Source organism: Gymnoscopelus microlampas, assembly GCF_963454915.1.
Source record: "Gymnoscopelus microlampas genome assembly, chromosome: 14".
NCBI lineage: Eukaryota > Metazoa > Chordata > Actinopteri > Myctophiformes > Myctophidae > Gymnoscopelus > Gymnoscopelus microlampas.
In genome coordinates this window covers 10287492-10299595 of record NC_139951.1, presented here as the reverse complement: position 1 = coordinate 10299595, position 12104 = coordinate 10287492, and the positions used below count along the sequence as shown (strand labels likewise).

At 44.3% G+C, this 12104-nt stretch overlaps 1 protein-coding gene across 3 annotated transcripts in view; it reads left to right on the top strand.

Annotated features, from left to right (window-relative positions):
* The first annotated feature begins 568 nt into the window (after positions 1-568).
* LOC311059889 (uncharacterized protein) overlaps positions 569-12104 on the top strand; it is a 55229-nt gene continuing 43693 nt past the window's right edge. For 2 of the 3 annotated variants that reach the window (XR_014602225.1, XR_014602226.1), the window contains exon 1: positions 569-692. Coding sequence is in view for 1 of the 3 variants with exons in the window: in XM_084077998.1 (XP_083934124.1) it covers positions 611-692 (82 nt within the window). In the remaining 2 variants the exon portion in view is untranslated. The remainder of the gene's footprint in view (positions 693-12104) is intronic. The other variant, XM_084077998.1, reaches the window with a different exon arrangement.

The following is a 12104-nucleotide window of genomic DNA, read 5'->3' as shown; positions in this document are numbered from 1 at the left end:
ATGCTAATTGCTTAGTGTTCATGACTAAACAGTGCCTTTTACTGCTTGGCATAGCCTACAGCAGAAGTTGATTCAGTGCTATTATTCTGTAACTTTGAATACTGTAAAAGGTAAGCCTATCACCAGTAATGACCCCCCCCCCCCCCAACTTCTTTTTGATTACTACTCGTTTATATGATGTGTTTGCATAGTAGCCTATTGTTTGTCAATGTTTCGATGAATTGAATATTGGAAACAAGCCATAGTGCTTTCTTGGGTTTAATCCTTTTAGCATCCTTTTGTATAGAACTGTACTTTCTGTGCTTTTTTTTGGCAAACTGTTAATAAAGTATTCAATCAATCAAGCATACATACACACACACGTATTTACTGTGTATTAACTTCAATTGCACAATTTAACCACAAGGTGTAAACCAAAGACACTTTACAGATGAACCATATTTTCCACTGGGGAAATTCCCAACTTTCACTTTCAAGTCTCAACGGGTCTACTCTCTGCCCCCCTGGCCAAACCGTTCATTTATACCAGTCTTTACTGCTGCTTCTTAGTTGTAACCCAGCCGCCATTACCGTTGTGAGTTGTTTCAAAGTTCTTATTCTGCCTGTCATTATGGGCATACGCAGAGCTCCGTTGTGCATCATCTACTGGCTGTTGGCAGCGATTAATGGACTCAGCATATCATCAGGTTCAGGTATGTGATGCTTTGATCATCGCAAGGTTACCTGCTAGCCTTGGATCAAGACTATAGAATCTAGATGTATTTGATCGGGTCTGACTTTTACTCAGTGGTGAAAAAAGTACATTTTTTTTCCCATATTCAAAATGTATATGAGTAAAAGTACAAAGGTATTGGCATCAAAATGTAGCCTACTTAAAGTACCAAAAGTAAAAGTACACATACACATTATGCTGAATGTCCCATTTCAAGTTTTCAAATGTATCAAATCTACAAGCTCTCAAGTTGGGCAAACTAATGTAGTGGAGTAGTAGAAGTAAAAATAAATAAAGAAATACTGAAGTAAAGTTGTACTTAAGTAAATGTACTTAGTTACTTTCCACCACTGCTTTTACTTTCCTAATAAATGCAAATGTCAAAATCGATACAAAATTACATCTATGATGGTCTTGATCCGAGGTAGCCATGGTTCACATGACGCTCGTTTGTCACAAGCGTAAAGGAACCACATTTTTTTACATTCACGACTGCTACATAAACGTTCAGATTTCAAATATAAAGTGCTGACCCCCATGCCACGGATGTAACATGTTGAGCCGCAAAAGGTCTAAGTACCTGTATGTTCCCTATTGTTCAATAAAAAGCTTTTTAATCCGATGGCCAGCCATTTTCTCCAAATTTTCTCCGATGCTTTCAACGATGCGACATTACTGGTTGGAAGGTGTATTGCACTCAGATACATTACAAAAAAATAAAATAAAATGGCCGCTGATCCGATTAAAATGCTTTTTATTGAACAATACGGCAGATACCTGAGTAAGAGTACAGAGTACTCATGGTTAAATTTACTCCACTACAAGTAAAAGTAGCTCAGTCAAAATATTACTCAAGTAAGAGTAAAAAAGTCCTTGCTTTTAAATGTACTTAAGTATTCAAGAGTAAATGCTTTTAAAATGACATTAAATTAAATTAACTAATTACATTAATTAAAGTACAAGTAAAATTAAAAGTACATTTCTTATTTTTCACATCAATGAATTGCTGTAATTTTTTAAATCACAAGTCAAATTAGTGCAGCATTGGTTCAAAACAAGTAATCTAAATGAATATCTTTATAGCCTAGTGGTGCAGCACAAAATAACCAAATAACCACAAAATATTCAAAAAAATATTCATTTAAATATACTGTCTTGAACAAACTATAATATGTCTAAAACCTCAGCAATGCTAATGCAACACAATAACTCCTCATCTAAGCAGTAGCAGTGATGTTAGGTTTTCAATGTAGTTAGTGGGTGTCAGGACCCAGGAGTGGTCATTTGAATGGGTCCCAGCCCAGGCACTTTTTGTGATTCTGAGTCCTAATAAAATAAAAAAGTTTCCCCATTCAAGGTGCATGCATTGTTTTCAAGGCAAAAAAAACAAAGCATGTCACTCTTTGCCTTTGAAGAATATTCAAGGCAAAAAAAGTACCATATGTCACTGCTATGTGCTAAATACTAGTGCTATAGCCTAAACTCCAGTGAGATTTATAGTTTTAAACTCTCTAAAGCAGGGGTTTTCAACTGATTGTGAACCAGGGACCACCACCCTGATTAAGAATCAACCTGGGGACCACTGTTGTGTTGGATGAGATTAAAGCTAAGATTAGTGCTTTGCTTTGCTAAGACTTGCTACTGTATGCATGCATTCCATGATACATCCCACTGTTTCTCAACCAGTGGTCCATGGACTACACAGACACATGCAATTATATGGCCACTTTTCCTAATAATGATGACTCCATCAGGCAATCCGGTACACTTCCCCTTCTTGAGATTCTAATTCCCTTTTCTGTGGAATTTCTTGACCTCCCGACTTCCCAGAAACTAACAACATTCATTGACATGTCATCATAGGTCAGAATATGTACTTAAGTACAGTACTCAAGTAAATTTACTCTGTTACTGTCCACCTCTGTGTATGTATGTATGTATGTATGTATGTATGTCTGTGTGTGTGTGTGTGTGTGTGTGTGTGTGTGTGTGTGTGTGTGTGTGTATATGTATGTATGTATGTATGTATGTATGTATGTATGTATGTATGTATGTATGTATGTATATATATATATGTATATATATATATATATATATATATATATATATATATATATATATATATATATATATATATATATATATATATATATATATATATATATATATATATATATATATATATACATACATACATACACACATACACACACACACACACACACACACACACACACACACACACACACACACACACACACACACACACACACACACACACACACACACACAGAGAGAGATTATTGGGCAGGTATAAAGAAACCTTGACCATTACAAATATATATGTGAACAGGGCCGAAATTGTATCACATTTGACTTGCAATTTGTTTGTACTATTGCACTCTTCTCCTTTAATAAATAATCCAGAATAAAACTCACAACAATAAAATATAAATGCACAATAAAGTGCTGGGTGCGTAATTACTGTGAGTCCTATCTGAACTAATTGTTTGTCGACTACGCCACTTTTGTTATAGAGGGAAGTCCCCTTTGAATACACTTTAACTTCTTCTTCAGGCTTTCACAGGTTCGAGGTTAACTGGTAAGTTTCAATACTTTTGGTTTTGAGAATACAACACTGGCATGAGAATATCCCTTTAAGAAACTGGACACGAATACAGTGTATCAAAAAAGGTAAGTCATATTTATTGGGTCCCTAATACATTGGCTTCTGTGCCTTAAAAACAATCAAATAAACACTATACTAATAAAACCTATATAAACATACAAAACACAATTAATCTACACAACAACTATAAAATAAATTATAAAGTTGTGCAAATTACGCGGGGCTTAATCACAAGGGTTCCTTAGCATGGGGGGTTTCTGTGCAACAAATACTTTTCAAGTAAAGTGCTGTGCCAATAAAGTGCTTCAAGATACTCAACACGGTTTGTTCAGGGGTAATGCTGCATGTCCATATATGGGGGTAAGATGGGAAAGGGTTTGAGGCCAGTCGTCTTCGTCTTCTCTCTTCTTTCTCTCCGCCTGCAATTATAGAGATCTAGACCAGTTCACTGTGCATTTACACGATACATTTGCGTTGTCTCAGGCAGTGGTTATACAGGGATTCAACGTTGCTTGTTCGAATACTCACTCGCCAGCCAGGTTTTTACACCTGGCGCTGAGTTGGTTGCGTATGCAACGTTATCGCCACTTTCCAGTCTCAGCGCTCCTTATATGGTCTGGTCTCACTCGTCTCTCATATGGTCTGGTCTCACTCGCCTCTTCCTCCCCTTCGGTTCGATCGCTTTCTCCTCTTGGTTTCTCCTTTGAATGTAGGCACACCTCGGCTTCCAAACTCCTAGGTGGCTGGTATGTCTACTTCATCTATGCACTCCTCTACTCCGTGTCTCGGCACAACCTTCCCCTCTGCTGTCCTTCTCCTCACTGACGCCTCTGTCACTTGGGTGCTCTGTTCTCTCTTCCAAACGGTCCCGCCTCCACTTTTGTACCTGCCAAACCACACCTCCCTCTTCTTTCATTTGTCCGTGGTGACAGTCTGTCTGGGGACATTGGCCATGACCGTGGCCTTGGGCGTGACCGCGTGACTGCCGCTCTGCCACTCAATGTCTCTCAATACATGTGACCAGGGGATCATGGGGAAAACAATTATAAACAATACAGTGCGTAATAATAATTGGTACAAAAATAATAAGATGGTGGGGTTAAATGAGGCAATTATACACATTAAGCACCAATAAAAACAAATTACAAAAGTTTTAAGAACCCCTCATTTCACCCTTGTCACATTCCCCCCTACTTTTTCGTTGGCAGTCCCTGGCAACTGGTTCTAAACGTCATGCCCGTACCTCTCAGGTGGCTGTCCTTGGTTCGCTCTTCCAGAGCGCCGCGGACCTTCAGGTTCCCTAGGACCGGGGAAAAACCCTACATAAGGCGGCCATATTGGTCCCACCGGTTCGGCTACTGGGGCAGGTTCGGGGCTCTCCATCGGTGACCTGGGGGCTATACACACTTTTAATGCATTCCTATGGATCGTTCTATCTCGCCCTCCTTTTTCAGGTCGGATCCTGTATACTAGGCCCGCATCCCCCACCCTCTCCAATACCACAAAAGGTTCTGGGTCCCACCATGGGCCCAGTTTACCTTGTCCCTGTCGGTTCCGGTTTCGTACCCACACCCTCTCTCCAGGTAACAATGGTGGCATACCGGCTCGGCGGTCATAGACCTGTTTACGCTGTCCTGCTATATGCACCATTTTTTTCTCGGCTGTCCTATACGCTGTGGCCATTCGTTTCTGGTGATCTTGCACCCAATCTCCCACTCCCATTCGATTTGGTGACAACGGTACTCCTAATGCTACATCTACCGGACGCCTCAGGTGGCGACCAAACATTAAGTACGCAGGCGCATAACCTGTCGCACCATGTTCAGTATTGTTATAAGCGTGTACTAACTCAGGTAAGTGTTCATTCCATCTGCCTTGGCGATCAGTATCTAGAGAGCGCAACATGTTTAACAGTGTTTGATTAAACCTCTCCACCCCCCCATTACCAGCTGGGTGGTAAGGGGTGGTGCGACTCTTAGTAATACCGTATGTATGACACAATTGCTGCATTAATTCGGATTCAAAATTCGGGCCTCGGTCCGAATGGAAACGAGCCGGGCAACCGAATGGCTGAATAATATGTGTCCAAAGCGCACGGACAGTCGTGGGCGCAGTTTGGTCACGCGTTGGAATAGCCCAACTGTACCTGGTGAATAAATCGGTTGCTACAAGAATATTCTGCCATGCGTCATTCGGCCTACCTAATGTGAGAAAATCAATAGCCACTACCTCCATAGGATACGATACTTCGAATGGCTGTAAGGGGGCCCTGGGCTCTATCCTGTCTTTCAGTAGGCTGCAGGCAACACAACCTCGCTGGAACTGTCGCACCGCCCCCTCCATGCCCGGCCAGTAGAACCGGCGCCGAAGCTGCGCCAAAGTCCGGTCCACTCCGGCGTGTGCCGAGGCCTCATGGAGTCCTTTCCACACCTCCTCTCGTCGCGCCCCTGGACAAACAAGCTGTAAGTAACATTCTTGTGTATGCTGATCAATCACTTGCCTATACAACACATTGTCTCTGATGCGCAACCGGTCCCACTGTCGTAACATTTGCCTGGCTTCCCGTGACCAACTCCTCTTCTCCATAAGGGTAGGCAGTTTCCTCCGCTCTACGCAACTCTTCACCATCTGGACGTCCGGATCTCGATCCTGTGTTCCCCGCCACTCAGCTCCAGCCCACCCGTCCTCTCTCTCCACCGGTGCCAACTCCACTACGGCCACTCCTACAGGTTGAACAGGGAACCTAGACAGGGCATCTGCGTTCGCATTGCTTTTTCCAGGTCGGTACTTTATATCATAGGTGAATGATGCTAGCTGGGCTGCCCAGCGCTGTTCCACCGCGCCTAGTCGAGCTGTTTGAAGATGCGCAACAGGATTGTTATCTGTATAAATCGTAAAATGAGCGCCAGTTAAGTAATCTTTAAATTTTTCGGTCACTGCCCATTTAAGTGCCAAGAGTTCTAATTTAAAGGAGCTATAATTTGCATCATTTTGTTCGGTAGGGTGTAGACTTCGGCTGGCGTAGGCGATTACTCGCTCCTGGCCATCTTGGACCTGTGCCAGAACGGCGCCGAGCCCGCGGCCACTCGCATCAGTATACACTACAAACGGTCGATCATAATCTGCATAAGCCAGTATTGGAGCCTGCGTAAGGGCAGTTTTAAGAGCATCAAACGAGTTTTGGCATTCAGGGGACCACTCTATTTTACACTGATGGGACTTCACATCATTCGGGACTCCGATCAACAAACTATTTAACGGCCTAGCTATGGCAGCAAATGAGGACACGAAGCGGCGATAATAACCAGCCAGACCTAGAAAAGCGCGGACCTCGCGGACAGTCGAGGGTGGGGTCCAGTCTCTTACCGCAGCCAACTTTTCAGGGTCCGGGCGCACTCCCTCTTTGTCTACAACGTGGCCCAAGAACTTTACCTCCGGTTGGAGAAGCTTGCATTTATCGAGGCGCAGTTTCAATCCGTGTCTCCACAGCCGCTCGAAAACCTGGTCAAGGTGCTGCATGTGAGAGGAAAAGTCAGGTGAATATACAATAATGTCATCGAGGTACACTAATAATGACTCTGTCACCTGGCCACTCAAGCATCGCTGCATTAATCTTTGGAAGGTCGCGGGGGCGTTACATAAACCGAACGGCATACGTTGGAACTCGAACAGTCCTAAAGGGGTGGTAAACGCTGTCTTTTCTCGATCCCGAGGGTCCATACCCACCTGCCAATAACCGCTGGCCAGGTCGAGTGTGGAGAACCACTGAGCCTTGGTCAGGCTTGTTAAAGTCTCTTCAATCCGAGGTAAAGGGAAGGCATCTTTGTGCGTCACGGCATTCAGTTTACGGTAGTCGACACAGAAACGCCAGCTGCCATCTTTCTTCTTCACCAGGACAATGGGCGCTGCCCAGGGACTGCAACTCTCTTTTATCACTCCCTTGTCCAGCATGTCACTCAATAAGGTCTTCATTTCTCTATACATGGAGGGCGGCAGCGGTCGGTGCCTCTCGCGGATGGGTGCCGCGTCTCCAGTTGGTATTTGGTGTTGCACCACGTCCGTCTGCCCAAAATCTTCATTATGGACTGCAAACACCTTCTTCCATTTACACATCATCGCATGCAGCTCTTCTCTCTGCTGGTCAGGTAGGTCATCTCGCCGGGTCAACGCCTCCATCTCCTCAGGTAAGGTCTTCACGGGTCCCTCGTCTTCGATGCTCACCAGGGACACTTCCACGGCTCCGTCGGTTCCTAGGGACAGGTTCAGGTCTCGTCGTCCACGGACGTCGGCCTCCTCCACTGGATATAGCTTCCCTAACTTTTGATGTCTGCCCACGGTCACGCTATACGCGTGGGGGTTGCAGATGCGCACGGGGACTCGGCCATTACGCACGGTGACCAACGCTCGGGCCACTCCCAGATCAGTTCCTTCCGGCATGGCCTCCATCAGGGCCTCGTATTCGGCTCCATTTGGACCTTTCCAGGCACGGCCCCATACTACTAACTCACTGCGGGCGGGGACTCGGATTCTCCGTCGGCCGACAGGCCACACATAGCCCAATGCTCCGTCTTCGTGGGTCACTGCCTCCACTCTCCTACAGGCGGCGAATGCTTTTTTCCATGGTGTCCTCTCCTGTTGGCATGGAAACACAGACCTCCCAGAGAGTTTAAATAATGCATGCCACACTGCGTGGACTACGTTCATCCCAATGATCAGCGGCTCAATACAATGTTCATCTTTTACAATTACGATTCCTCTTCCCGGTATTTTCAGTCCTTCTAATTCTAAATCGAATATGGCATAGCCAGAATAGGGTAGATCAAGGCCGTTTGCTGCCCGTAGGCTAAACACCAGAGGCCCATTTTCCATTTTATCTTGCGAGAACTTTTCGTTAAACAAACTCTGCTGCATCAATGTGACTTGAGACCCCGTATCTAATAAACCCCTCATTTGGACTCCCCCCATTGTTATCCCAATTGTCGGACATTCCCCCACAAACACTTCATTGGCCCTTAACTTTTTTTTTGTGAACGTTGCACCTCTGCCCCCCGGACCTCGGCGACAGGGCGTACTAGTTTAACTGACTTCGGTCGGATCTACAGAATCTCGCTATATGACCCGCCTGTCTACACTGGCTACATATCGGCCTACCTCCTTCATCCCATTCGTAGCGCTGAGAGGCCGTATACCGTCGCTCAGGTGGCGGTGGAGTGCGCGCTCGTGCGTCATTGGTGCCAGTGCGGAGGAGCGGTCTGATTTCCTTCATGAGTTCCTGCGTGAATCCTTGCATTTGAGTTTTTACGTCGTCCATGATTTCCTGTTTTAATTTTTCTCTCCAAGCAGGGTCCTGAGAAGGGTAGGGGACAGAAATAGGATTAACAGCGTGGCACGTTATTTCAGTAGTTCCATGTTCAGCAGCTAACAGGTAGGCTTCTTCGCGTAAAGCAGCAAAATCTTCATCTGGGTGTCGTCGAGCATATATTTTTAAGGCTTGGCCCAGGGGGCCCTCAGCTAAACCCATAACAAACTGATCACGAAGAATGGCTTCGGAGGGAGCGGTGCTTGGGTCGTGCTGCCGCAGCCCACAAAACAGCTCTCTAAGTCTCAGGGTGTAAGTTTGTACATTCTCTCCTGCGCGCTGTGCGCACCGATAGAATAGTGAGCGCATTTCTGCGACAGAGACAGTTTCTTTATATAAAGCATCTAAGTATTTAAAAACTTTTGCCACTGTGTCGCGTTCGCCCTCCTCAACCACACTAATCTGCCGTTTAGCTTCGTTGGTTAGCGTTTTAATTATAATAGCAACTTTCCTGATTTCTGGTAGTTCCTGGGTACTTAATAATCCTCTAATCTGGTCTTTCCATTCCCTATATTTACTCTCGCCTTCTGTTCCACCAAAGGTGGGTAACCATGGGGCACCGGGATACACCGCCATCATCATCATTCTGAATCCGTAAAGCAAAAAACAAAAAGCAACAAAAACAACAAAACAGTACAGTTTCTCTTAAGGGTATTCTCATGTGTTTGTTCTCAACCAGTCCTGCCGCCAACGCCAAATATGTGAACAGGGCCGAAATTGTATCACATTTGACTTGCAATTTGTTTGTACTATTGCACTCTTCTCCTTTAATAAATAATCCAGAATAAAACTCACAACAATAAAATATAAATGCACAATAAAGTGCTGGGTGCGTAATTACTGTGAGTCCTATCTGAACTAATTGTTTGTCGACTACGCCACTTTTGTTATAGAGGGAAGTCCCCTTTGAATACACTTTAACTTCTTCTTCAGGCTTTCACAGGTTCGAGGTTAACTGGTAAGTTTCAATACTTTTGGTTTTGAGAATACAACACTGGCATGAGAATATCCCTTTAAGAAACTGGACACGAATACAGTGTATCAAAAAAGGTAAGTCATATTTATTGGGTCCCTAATACATTGGCTTCTGTGCCTTAAAAACAATCAAATAAACACTATACTAATAAAACCTATATAAACATACAAAACACAATTAATCTACACAACAACTATAAAATAAATTATAAAGTTGTGCAAATTACGCGGGGCTTAATCACAAGGGTTCCTTAGCATGGGGGGTTTCTGTGCAACAAATACTTTTCAAGTAAAGTGCTGTGCCAATAAAGTGCTTCAAGATACTCAACACGGTTTGTTCAGGGGTAATGCTGCATGTCCATATATGGGGGTAAGATGGGAAAGGGTTTGAGGCCAGTCGTCTTCGTCTTCTCTCTTCTTTCTCTCCGCCTGCAATTATAGAGATCTAGACCAGTTCACTGTGCATTTACACGATACATTTGCGTTGTCTCAGGCAGTGGTTATACAGGGATTCAACGTTGCTTGTTCGAATACTCACTCGCCAGCCAGGTTTTTACACCTGGCGCTGAGTTGGTTGCGTATGCAACGTTATCGCCACTTTCCAGTCTCAGCGCTCCTTATATGGTCTGGTCTCACTCGTCTCTCATATGGTCTGGTCTCACTCGCCTCTTCCTCCCCTTCGGTTCGATCGCTTTCTCCTCTTGGTTTCTCCTTTGAATGTAGGCACACCTCGGCTTCCAAACTCCTAGGTGGCTGGTATGTCTACTTCATCTATGCACTCCTCTACTCCGTGTCTCGGCACAACCTTCCCCTCTGCTGTCCTTCTCCGCCGTTGCGTTCTTCTGACGCCTCTGTCACTTGGGTGCTCTGTTCTCTCTTCCAAACGGTCCCGCCTCCACTTTTGTACCTGCCAAACCACACCTCCCTCTTCTTTCATTTGTCCGTGGTGACAGTCTGTCTGGGGACATTGGCCATGACCGTGGCCTTGGGCGTGACCGCGTGACTGCCGCTCTGCCACTCAATGTCTCTCAATACATGTGACCAGGGGATCATGGGGAAAACAATTATAAACAATACAGTGCGTAATAATAATTGGTACAAAAATAATAAGATGGTGGAGTTAAATGAGGCAATTATACACATTAAGCACCAATAAAAACAAATTACAAAAGTTTTAAGAACCCCTCATTTCACCCTTGTCACATATACACTTGGGTCACTTCAAGTTCTTCTTTGGTAAGTATATTTGGTACCCAAATATACTTCTAATATCTGATAATAATATCTAATAATCTTATCTGATCCTGATAGCATTATTGCGGACGCATGCCCTGTTGCCCACTACAGACGAACACCAAAACTCTCGCCCCAAAACAGTCACCCCAGAGGAAATCCGGTGATATTCACCTGGTATTCCTGAACGTAACCTCATTAATTATGCCTAAACCTAACCTTATTCCTAAACGTAACCTCAGTAAAACTAATAATATGGCTAACCGTAAACTTATTTCTAACCTTATCCTCAGTAAAACAAATACAGGAATACAAGAACCGCTGGTCCACGAAAATAAATGGGGGCGAGCGTGTTTTGGGGCGAGTTTTCCGCCCGGAGTTTTTCTTTTCACTGAGTTTTTCTCTCCGTGGAGGAGTAATTAAACACTACAAACAACTACACGGATTTGACACAAACACACTGGAGTGTTTTAGAAGCACTTTATAAGAAAACTAACACTTATGTATTGTTTTATTGTTGGACATTCATCATGGCATGTTATTGTTATAACATGGGCTTTTGGGACAGGACAGTCCCTCTTAGCAGGTACAACGTTCAGGTCCGCGTATCGACCCGTTCCGACCCACTTAGTAATACTGAGTGCCAAAGCATGTTGGCCTACCCTGTGCCCTTTTTATACAGTACCAGGTAGGACAACATATTTGCATTCCTATGGGTGATGGTCGCTACACTGAATGGACTCGGCCGTGGCATGTGTGAAACGGATGATGGCCGTATCGATTGACGGACGATCGGCGCCTTTGTTCTCGAGGGGCTGGGTTCACACTTTCTTCAAACTTCGCGGTACACCTGAGCACCCGTGGTACAAAAGTGTACCTTCTACCAGGGTTGATAAACACTGGGCTAGCGAGACGCATGATGAAATTCATAACCTATAAATAGTACCATGCACTTCAAAAAAATTACTTTTTTTTTAAAGTGATCTTCCATCACTGTGATGACCTTAAATAACACCGCTCACTTCACACTGGGCGTGATTTTTGTCTCCGCCAGGAGACTATTGTTTTCGTTCTCGTCCTTCCGTGTGTCCACCTAGCTAACATTGGTCAAGCTTCACGTGACACGTGACAATATGTTGAAAGGGTGTGCTTTGATTGGCTAGCGAGACGCATGATGAAATAGAGACCTATAAATA